Below are 10,427 nucleotides of genomic sequence, written 5' to 3'. Positions count from 1 at the left end.
GCAAGTCCTGGTCAAGGTGTCTTAGCAAATCTGGGAGCATCGTATAAATTGATTTGAAGTAAGATAGACATTCAATAGTTGCGTTCTCTTAGCCTGGCCTTTTGTGTACTTTCTTCTATCATGGGAAGCATGTTTAGTAGATCTTCCTTGTTTGATTAAACATTTCAGAAGTGCTGTCCAAAACAGTAGGTCTTAAGAAACCTTGAAAATTGTTTTCACCAGTTTAATTAGCACACAAAACTACTGCTAACACCAGGAAATAATCCATCATCTCTCTTCAGTGCACTTCCTCCTGCAGAGCCTGTAGGAAGTGCTGGGTATTCTGCCATCAGTTGCTATTAGAAGATTCATACACAAAGCTCTCTTGTCCCTCTCCTGAATAATGGCTCTTCTAGCAAGTTACTGTCCTTGGAGAATCCAGTCTTTCCTGTAGTGTATGGAGGTTTAACTAAACTTTGTGGATTTCTAAAGCAGGATAAAGTCAGGTGAGAATTACAGTGAGGTTTTTTTTTTCCCACCATTTGAGGGGGCTGACAAAGTTGTGTGCTTTTTTTTGTAAATGAAGATTAGTTTCAGAACAAAAACTAGCGGTCGATTAATTCCTACATAAGAGAAATGTAGTCTTCTGTCTAGTCCAGATCAATTTTTTAATTGATCATTTATCATTTTTTTAAGAGGCTGGCATGTGATCATTATTTGTGCTGTATCAGGATCAGAGCACCATTTTGCTAAGTGTTGTGTAAACATACACCTACAAGAGTGATCTCTGTCTGAACACATACAGAGGTTTGATAAGGAGAGTGACAGAATGGAGGAGCTCTGTTTGTTACCTGTCTGTTGAATACATAGTACTTGCCTGTTTTTATGCCAGAAAGCTTTGAGTAGAATCCTCTGCTCCACCCTAGAGCCCTCTGCCTGCTGACAGTGATACATTCCTCCCTCGCATACACCACAAAAAGTATTGATTGAGCTGTTAGAACTTCCACTGTGAGTATGCTGTTCTACGGATGACGCTATATTCCATCCCAATCCTAATTTCAGTTTTTTACTGGTATGCTGTGAAAAGGAGCCTTGTTGGATTTAATCAGCTATCTCACTTGGAGAGCTGTGCCAATTAACTTCCAATGGGTGGGACCTTTAGCTGGGGTGGTGAGTTACTGGTTATTCTCCCAGTGTTTAGGTACAAGTAAGGTAAAAAATGATAAAGCAGTGTTGCAGAAATTGTCTTTGTGTGGTGAGACAGTTCTGAATGATAATCATCAGTGCTTTGCAAGGCCTTGCCAGTCCCTCTCGGGTGTACTTTGTGTCTCAGGGAATTGTTTTTAAGACCGTCGTCTATAATTCTGAAGCAAATTGTAATTTTGTTTATTCATTTAGTGTTTGCATGCTTTCTAGTTGTGTGGTTTTTTGACTTTTTTTTTTTTTTTTTTTGTCTTCACACTGAAATTTGGTTTTCATTCTTGGCTTTAAAAACAAGGTTTGTTCTAAAACCAAGCTACGCCTCTTGAGCACCTTAACTCCAGACAGGGCAAGGGTGTATGTGTGATACGAATGTTAAGGGGGGAAAACGACTATTGTAAGAGACCCAGTGGGGAGAGGTGGTGTGAGTGAGTATCACCCAGCCACCAGGTCTGCTGCCCGAGCCTGTGTCTACAGTGATCAAAAGAGAATTTCTCTAATCCGAGGCTTGGGAGAGCTGAGCCATTCAGAGTTGTTGTGTGTAGCATATAAATTTGGGAACAGAATTGGCTTCATGTCTCTATGATGGAAAGACATCCAATCAGTCACTAAATCCCCATTCAATTCATAGACAATCAGGACCAGCTGTAGCACAATTAAAGTTGACAGCTCACCAGAGGATAAGCATGGATTTTACAAACACAAACCACCTTCCTTTAGAAAGGGGCCCAGGCAGCCCTCTTGCTGGCTAGCAGTATTGCTTGAGTGGTTGCTCTAATTTAAGTTAATTAGCCGAGGGGCAGTGCTTACTACCAACAAGGACATGATGGCACTGGCAGATGGGGTCAGAAATCTTACGGCCCCTTTTGTCTGTCCCTCTTCTCAGGTCTGACTGTACTTACAACTAGGATTTTAAACTGAATTCCACCTTACTTATGTGGAAGCAGTTGCACAAAGGACTGCTGCCTAAGGCTTATTAAATATGACTTCTCTTATTTCAGCTGGTTTTCAAATCTCATCTCTTCACAAGCATCTTTAACTGTAAAGCAGTTGTCTTGAGACCCTGGAAATTTGCAAATAAAAAAAGTAGTTTCTAGTACAAGACCTCAACACCCTACCATTTGTACAGGAAGTATTCTTGCAGCGGTAACAAACTCGGATGAAAATACCTAGAAGACTTTAACTGCACAGAAGCTCTCCCTACAGAGGCAACACAACACTTACCAGTCCTGGCCAATCTGCCATAAAGAGGAAGTTCTTCCTTAATGCAGGTACTCAAAACATTAACAAAAAGGAGATTCTCAGACCATGGCTATTTTATATTTAATAAATTTTGTGCAATTCAACTGTTTGGTGGGCATTGTTCATCGTTACGATCTCCACCAGTGTTCCTGTGACTTGGTGGAGCTGTGGACAGTGGTGCAGTTAGCACGTTGGGGCTATGCTTCCTCCCTTCTGAAAGACCCTATGTGTATTTTGCTTCCCCCATGTGAGCTTATTCTTAAGCTCCTGGACAGGGAAGATGCTGCTCCAAAACTCTGCTCAAACAGGGGCAAAGTGAAGATCTATGTCTCCTGTATGCCAGGTACTATGAAGATGGAAGCAATTGTGCACAGGGCCATCAAGGGAAGTTAGTAAAGACTTAAGAGTGTTTCTCACAGTAAATGTTAACAGAATAAGTTTAATGAAGGCCAGCAGTATGGCATTAATGGAGTTAGATGCCCAAAATGGTGTCTTTTCAAGTGCTAGTCTTTAGTTTCTTTTTGTATTTTTTTCATGTGTAAGCTGCTGCTCTTAAATACTTTTCCCTGTATGGCTACAGTTAAGATAAAAATGGGATGTTAGGTGTATGAATCCTGTAGTACTGGTAGTCATCTAAATACTTAGGACACGTCTTCATTTGTGATGAGAAGGGGTTTTTACAGTTTTAAATTAGAGTTCCTGAATAACTGACACAACATGAGATTTAAAACACATAACTTTAATAACCCCCACAGGGGGAAAATACAGCTTATAAACCCCAAAATGGTTAGGAAGGACAGATAGGTACTTGAAAGAAGAGCAAGGAGGTTGTGGGGGGTTGACCCAGCCAGCAGCTAAGCACCTACAGAGCTCCCCTTCCCCCCAGAAGGGCAAAGGAGAACAGGAAGAGCAAAATCAAGACAGTTTTGGGGTTGAGATAGAGGTTTAATAAGTGAAGGAAAGAGGGAGAAAAAAACAAGCGATGTAATGGCAGTAACTCACCACCTCCCACAAGCGGACCAATGCCCAGCCAGTCTCTGAGCAATGGCCACTTCAGTAGACAAAAACCTCTACCTCTGCTACCTGTTTTATTGCTGAGCATGATGTTACATGGTAGGGTATAGCCCTTTGGTCAGTTCAGCTGCCCAGCTGTGTTCTCTCGCAGTTATTCACTGGGGGGTGGGAGGTAGAGTTAAAAAAGAGAAAGCTGTGACATTGTGCAAGCACTGCTCAGCAACAACCAGAACACTGGTGTAGTACCAACAATTTTAGCTACAAATCCTGAACACACCACCCCCGGGGCTGCTATTAAGAAAGTTGCCTCACTCCTAGCCAGACCCAGTACAGAAGTATTAATTTGTGCATGCATGTTCATAATATATTTCTCCCAACCCCACCCAAAGCCGAAGGCAGTAATTCACTTGCTGTTAGCTTGGTTAAAGTTTTATTACTTCTGCACTGCTGGAATCAGGTGATGACAGGACTTTAGTTGTTCAAGAAGCAGATCTTTACATTTTAGCTCCTGAGGTTTTTCTAGTGTAATCTATGTGCTCCTCTTTAAATTTTGGGGGGATGAAAGTCAATAATAAGCAATTTACACTTATTTCAACTAATATTTTAACTATACATGAAACAACATTCTTAGCATTGAAGTGCTACTGGAACAGCTACTTGAAGCAATATTAAACTGTCTTTCTAGGTAACAAGTATATAAAGAAGCATTGAAGATTGTGCTGAAATACAGCACCAGTGACTCTGTGCTTTTTAAAATTTAATTAAATGTTGTGTATGACAGATTCTCAATGCTGGGACTCCAGTTACAGCTGACCTGATCGAACAATACTGCTCCCTTTCCTTCTCAGCACAGTGCTTTCCACACAGCACTCTGTCCTACAGGATATCCCTTATCCAGGCTCTAATGCTCACCAGGACCCTTCTCTGATCTGATTTTTTTCCTGCCAGTAAGAAAGCAGAGAATGGCAGTTTCTTCCCTTCATTTTAGTGAGATGAACAGGCCTACAGAAAAATACAGTGAACTCGAGAGCTGGTGCAGGGTTAAGTGGCAGGAACAGGGGCAAGGGAAATGGCAGCAGTAGCTGGGTCTCCCTCTTCTTGTAGCAGTGAATGCTTACTATGCTCAGTCGTCTTTTGAAAGTTGTGGTGGTCATCACAAAAAATTTTGCTAGCAAGTGGAGACAGGTATAAAACCTGTAATAAAGGTTATCACCTCTATAAAACCCAAGGTGTTCACAAGGCTGTTTCCTTCTTTAAACCTAAAGGAATGTTATCAAAATTTAAAAAATTATTTTCAGCTGAAAACAGGAGCAAGATTAGCTCAGAGCACAGCTTTGTAAGAATGGAATGAGTTAATAGAAGTACACTCCAGTATAGCATTCGTAAACCTATAAAGTTAGGTCTTCCAGTTTAGAAACATTTACCTGTTTTTATCATTGTACAGCATGCTATACTTGAAGAATATGCCAGGAATAGGTATATAAAGCAACAGCAACAAAAAAAATAAGTATGCTTAACTAACTGAGGAAACCTGTCTGGCATTAAGTACAGCCAGAAGGAGGAATCTGGCTAATGAATTAAATGGATTTAAATTTATGGAAGTTGCCTATGCTTTAGGAAGGTGATCATTCAGGTTTCAGTGCCAAAGGTTCCAGATGAGAAGGGGCCATTAAGAATTTGCTCAACTACGTCCCATTTTTACTGTCCAAAAGCAGTGGGCTTTTTGTTTTGAGCTTTTTTTTTTTTAAAACTGTTTTGTCAAAGCTAATCATCTCCTTGAAAAGATGATCAAGGCCACAAGTGAGAGGAAGAAATCCAGGCAGATTATAAATAAAGCACTGGTAGAATCAAGTGTGATGGCATATCATTCCTTGGTCAGTTTTGTCAATAATGACATAAGGCTCCTGAATTTCATTTACTTTTAAATTATAGTTCTCCAGATTTACTTCACTGGATTCGGGAGAGTCACGTTCAGGCTGCAAGAGGTTCCTTCTGCCCTGTGCGCTGGTCCTTCTTATGCGTGAAGACCGAACATCAATACTTTGTGGTGGGATGTAGGTGAGGTTAGGAGGCTCTCTGACGTGTCTGAAGCACTCAGAAGGTGTATGTGCATCAGGAGTACCCATTAACAGTCTCTTGCTATCAGAACCAGCTGTGGGATCCTCCATGTTCCCAGCAGTACACAGATCTGAAGATGGCTCAATATGTACAGCTGCTCTGTTCTGCATCTGGGTGTTAGTCAGATATGTGTGTTTTATTTTGGAATGATTAAATTCTCTGACATGCCTGTCACTTGTACTTGCATACGATACTGACTCAGGTTGGCCAGTTTCCTCTACTGGATACATAAGGTCTTCCTGAGCGTCCTTGATCTGGAGTTTTGTGAAGGTTAAAGACAGCTCACAAACTTCCTCTTCCCTAGGGGCACTGCAGTTTTGGACAGATGCAATGTCCTTGTACGGCAGAGACTTCAGCTCATTGGGTTCATCTGCAGGGTCTGGGTCTGTGCAATTTATGGCATCGTTAATTTCTGCTTCAATTGATTCTTTGGGGACTTCTTGAGCTTTGTACTCTAAAGTGTCTTTGCCATCACAAGAGCTGTCAGCAAATATTGCAAAGGCTGGCGGACCACTCGCTCCTGGTGAGAGTGGCACAGGCCTGATCTCATTTGCAGTTGACTCTGCAGCGACTGCCAAAACACATTCTTCACTTAGACTGGCTCTTGGCTTTTTTTCAAAAGCTTTTGGAGAAAGATTCTCACTGAAAATAGGTGTTTGTCTTATGACAATGTCGCTATATTTGATCAAGAAGTCCTCGCTGTCTGAGCATTTGCCCGGAAAATGTATGGTGTTAATGACTTGCCTTTGGTGTTCCTGAAGCCTGTTAGTGGATTGAGTAACTGCTAACTGAGGCATGTCATCTTTGATCTTCAGATTCCCAGCAGCTTCAAAGGATATATCACTATTAGTTGAAGACTTCTGTTGAGTAGCAAGGCACAAAGATGTCTCACTGTTTCCTTTATTTTCTAGATTTTCAGTGTCTTCTCTCTGGGGTGTCTGATCCTCTTTGTCTTTATCTCCATGATGCCAGTGCATTTGTGTTCTCTTCTGTAGAGTCTTCTCCAAATTGCCATGTTTTTCTCCATTTGTCATTTCAAGGATGGTTTCACACTCCATTCTTGCCAGGAATATTTCAAATGCAGTCTGCTTTGTTTCCTCATTGTTTCTCTTTTTGACAAGTGAAAACTCTGTTGCTGTTGTTGCAATGTAACCTATTTTCTCCAGTTCTGTTTTTACAATGTCATCTGGGAGCACAGATTGAATATAGTAGACAAAATTACCGGTGAATGTCTGAAACAGAATGCAACATTGAAAAACAGATGAACACTGGGGGGTGGGGTGGAGGGAAGCAGGAAAGACTTCCTAAAAATCAGAAGTATACTTCAGAAATTACTTAAGTTTTAAAAAAAACCCTGTTCCTAAAAGTCTGAATTTTGAATCATAGTGAGGCTTTTCTATCAGCATTATTTTGTCAGCCTCTCAAGCATTATAGCTTTGCACATTAATTTCAGTGAAGTTATGCCAGTTTAAGCCTGCTGAGATACTGGCTAAGAGCATCAATACTCAAAAAGAAGGAGAGTAAGAAAAACACTTTAGTCACACTAGAAAAACTCAGCAATAAGTCTTATGCGATCTACTGAAGAACATAAGTTTTTTTAAAACAAAGATTCATAGAATAAATCACTGAGGTCTAATATTTTCCTAAAGAAACAGACATGATGCACTCACCATTAACTGTATTTCTTAACTGGTGACAAGACTGTAACATTTTCTTTTTCCATGGTTCAGACTCCTGTTGTAACTCCACTACCCCTGAATTAAGTTGCCATTTCTCTGAAAGCACCTTTCTGAAGGGAAACTATTCTAGCAGAAATATTGCCAAAACACACTCTCTTTGCACAAGCTGTCTGCAAAACATGACTTGAATAAATGCTGCTGCTGTGGACCAATTTAAAAAACTGTTCAACATTTGCTTGGTTTTGGAGCTACCCCAGGCATAAGGCCCAGTTTGTAAACTGGAAGTGGTTTTTGGTTTTGTCTGAAATGCTATGAAAGGAGAGACTATACTGACCTAAGCATGACCAACTGCAGGCAAGTCAGAACAGAACGGAGGTAGGAATGCAAAGTCCAGACTTCCAGAATTAGGGTGCCTTATTTTTAGGCTGCCCAGCTTGAGACTGACTTATCTACTTCCTAAGGCTGAGACCTAGGCACTGGTCTCACAAGCACAAGCTTGGGGGAGGAGAAAACTGATCCCCAAAAAGGCCATTAACCTAAAAGGCCATAGCATAATATAGCACTGAGCCTCAGTCCATTCTCAGATAAAGTTGTCAACAGTGCCCTTCACTCCCCAGCTTCTGTTTCTTCCAGAGGGGAAGTAAGGAGCAGGCACTGCAAGGGACAATGACATCAGAGCAGGTGAGAGGCAGGAAATATGTGAAGCAGTATTCTGCATATGACTAGTAACTTTTTATCAAACCTGCATGTACACAAGATACTGGTTGTTCTCCAACTTGTGCCTTGCCATAGAATTATTTCAGGCCTTCAGCAAGCTCTCTTGCACTTTGGATTACTTGCAGTGCTCTTCAAAATTTGATTTTAATGAAGCTTAGGATTCTTGTGTTATGAAAAGCTGAGCCCACTAACTGTAGACCTGAATATCTTATGCTTTGCCCTGTTTTAGGGAGATGAATGAGGAGAAAAGGAAACTACAGCTGTTTGAGAATCTGTAGACAAGACTTAAGGGCAGGAAGAAGGAAAGAAATGGCTTTTCCTCACCAGCACCTGTTGCTGTAGGAAGGGAAATAAGTTTAGATTTGGGGTGTTCAGGGATTTTGTTTAAATACAAGTACATTTTGCATGTGTTCAAGATTGCTGTCTCTTCTGGGCAATGACATGTTCAGTGTGCTAGGGATGAGGGGGTAACCTTGACCACCTTGCTGCAAAAAGCTGCATTTTCTCTTTCAAAGGGGGGTTTCCTACCCACTTCACCAGCTGCAGTCACTAGAGCTAGGATAGGCAGTAAAATCTTAAGACCAGAGAGACACTGCCCACCTGGCCTTTGGCATCAAACTGTTAGTAAAAGTGATAACTAATGCTAAAATCCATCCCCTCCTTATAGGCAAATTAAGGTTAAAACTCGGAGTAATTAGAGTCTAATCCTCTCACTGTACCTTTTTACTTCTCCAGCGTCTCACAATAACCAAAGGTCTCCATTTCCAAATCCCTGAACTGCTCAGCGCTCCTGGGAAGGCCCCCGAGGGCCCGGCCTCGGCGAGGACGAGGCCTGCAAAGGCCAACGAACACCTGCCACCGCAGCGGGCACTCCTAACACATTCAAAATCGGCCCCTAAGCGCTGCCTGTAACTCCGCGGGGCGCGGGCGCCGCTGCCGTGCCTCTTACACCACAGGCCTGGGGAAGAGGCCTCGAAACCCCGCGGCCTCCAGGCCCCGAGGTCGGGGCTGGCTGCGCCCCCCGCCCGGGCTCCACAGCGCTTCCCTACCTTCAGCGACCTGATCTCCTTCCGCCACGGGGAGAGGAGCAGGTTGACGCAGAGCAGCTCGAGCACCTCAAGCGCCTTGAGCAGGTCGCGGAGGACGCTGCCGCCCCGCTCGCCCCGGGCCCGCCGGCACCGCTCAGCCACACTGCACACGTCCAGGGCGCCGCGCCGCCGCGGGCCCAGCAGCCGTCGCGCCCTCGCCTTCAGGGAGGCCTCGTCGCACACCGCCAACTCCCCCTCCGCCCCCCGGGCCGCATAGTAGGCCAGGTAGTCCCGCAACACCTCCTCCTCGGCCGCCGCCGGCTCCTTCATGGCGGCACCAGACCGGCCGGGCTGCCCGCCCGCAGGCACTGCCCCCGCCCGGCCGCGGCGCCGCTCGGCCCGCCATTGGCCGCTCCGCCGGCGCGCCGGGCGGTCAGTGGTGCTCCGCCGTGTCAGTCAGGGCGGGGGGCGGGCGCCCCGGCGAACTGAAAGCGAAAGGCGGGAGGGTGGAGGGGGCGGTGCTCCGCGCTGGGCCGCGCGCGGGCGGCCGTCGTCTCAGCACGGGCGCGTGGCGGTGGCGCGCGAGGGCGGCGGCGCTGAGGTAGGGTCTGTCGGTTCCCGCTTCGCGGCTCCGGCTGCGCCGTGTCGGCGACCTCCCCGAGCCTCCTCCAGCCCCCTTGTGCTCCCTTCCTCTGCCGCTGCTCTCCGGGCTGGCCGTGAGCCCCCGCAGGGAGGTGCCCGCTGCGGTCATGGGCTTGGGAGGGCGAGACCCAGTGCTCGAGGGCTGGCGTGAGGGTGAAAGGTACCTCAGTGGTAATTGTGCTGTGGGTGAAACGAGACTGTAACGTACTGTGTTCCTTGTGCTTGCTTTGTTACTCGTTTTATTGTATGTTGGCTCTGAACTCCTGGACTAGGCTGGGTATCAATCGGCTGAAAGTGACTGGTGTCTTCTGCTATGGTGGCTGAAAAGTTTCCTGGAATGGGTTTGAAATGGAGGTCAGGTCCAGCAGCTAGAAAACAAACCTGACTTTGATCCACATGATTTTGCTAATTTTGATTTTTGGAATCTGAATTTTAGAGTCACTTCCTATGGCTGTTGTGATGTTGCACACCTGTGTGGTTTCATAAATTAGTGCCAGCATCGGCCTCCCATGACCTTAATTTTTGTTGTAGACCAGCTGGGCTTGTGTCTTCAGCGGTGTCTCTACTGACTTGACTTGTTGCAAGTGTGAATTTGACTTGATGGATATTTAATGGCTCATCTTATTATAGATTGTCTTCATTACATGATAGATTTTAAAATGAATATCTGTCTCACTGTTAACCTCTGCGAATGTGTGGCTTCTTGTGATTAAGAGAAATCTTAGGCTTACTTGACCGCAGCCTTATTTCTTTCTTTGGGGAAAGTGGCTGTGTGGTGCTGCAAATAAATTGGTTTTCTTTTTGACTT

At 44.5% G+C, this 10,427-nt stretch overlaps 1 protein-coding gene across 3 annotated transcripts; it reads right to left on the bottom strand.

The window, feature by feature from the left end:
• Window positions 1-3,139: 3,139 nt before the first annotated feature.
• On the bottom strand, window positions 3,140-9,333 carry LOC141929863 (uncharacterized). 3 transcript variants are annotated; one of them, XM_074839856.1, is made up of 3 exons: window positions 8,999-9,104; window positions 7,224-8,285; window positions 3,140-6,785 (listed from the first exon to the last, which is right to left on the bottom strand). In XM_074839856.1, the coding sequence occupies exons 2-3, from the start codon at window positions 7,224-7,226 to the stop codon at window positions 5,283-5,285; spliced, it is 1,506 nt and encodes a 501-aa protein (XP_074695957.1). In that variant the 5' UTR covers window positions 7,227-8,285; window positions 8,999-9,104; the 3' UTR covers window positions 3,140-5,282. The 3 variants fall into 3 exon arrangements, with proteins under 3 accessions (XP_074695957.1, XP_074695958.1, XP_074695956.1); XM_074839857.1 differs by lacking the exon at window positions 8,999-9,104 and adding an exon at window positions 8,669-8,991; XM_074839855.1 differs by lacking the exon at window positions 7,224-8,285 and having other exon boundaries at window positions 8,999-9,333.
• Between the last annotated feature and the right edge of the window lie 1,094 nt (window positions 9,334-10,427).

This window comes from Strix aluco, chromosome 14 (assembly GCF_031877795.1).
Source record: "Strix aluco isolate bStrAlu1 chromosome 14, bStrAlu1.hap1, whole genome shotgun sequence".
NCBI lineage: Eukaryota > Metazoa > Chordata > Aves > Strigiformes > Strigidae > Strix > Strix aluco.
This window is presented reverse-complemented; position numbering and strand designations above follow the sequence as displayed.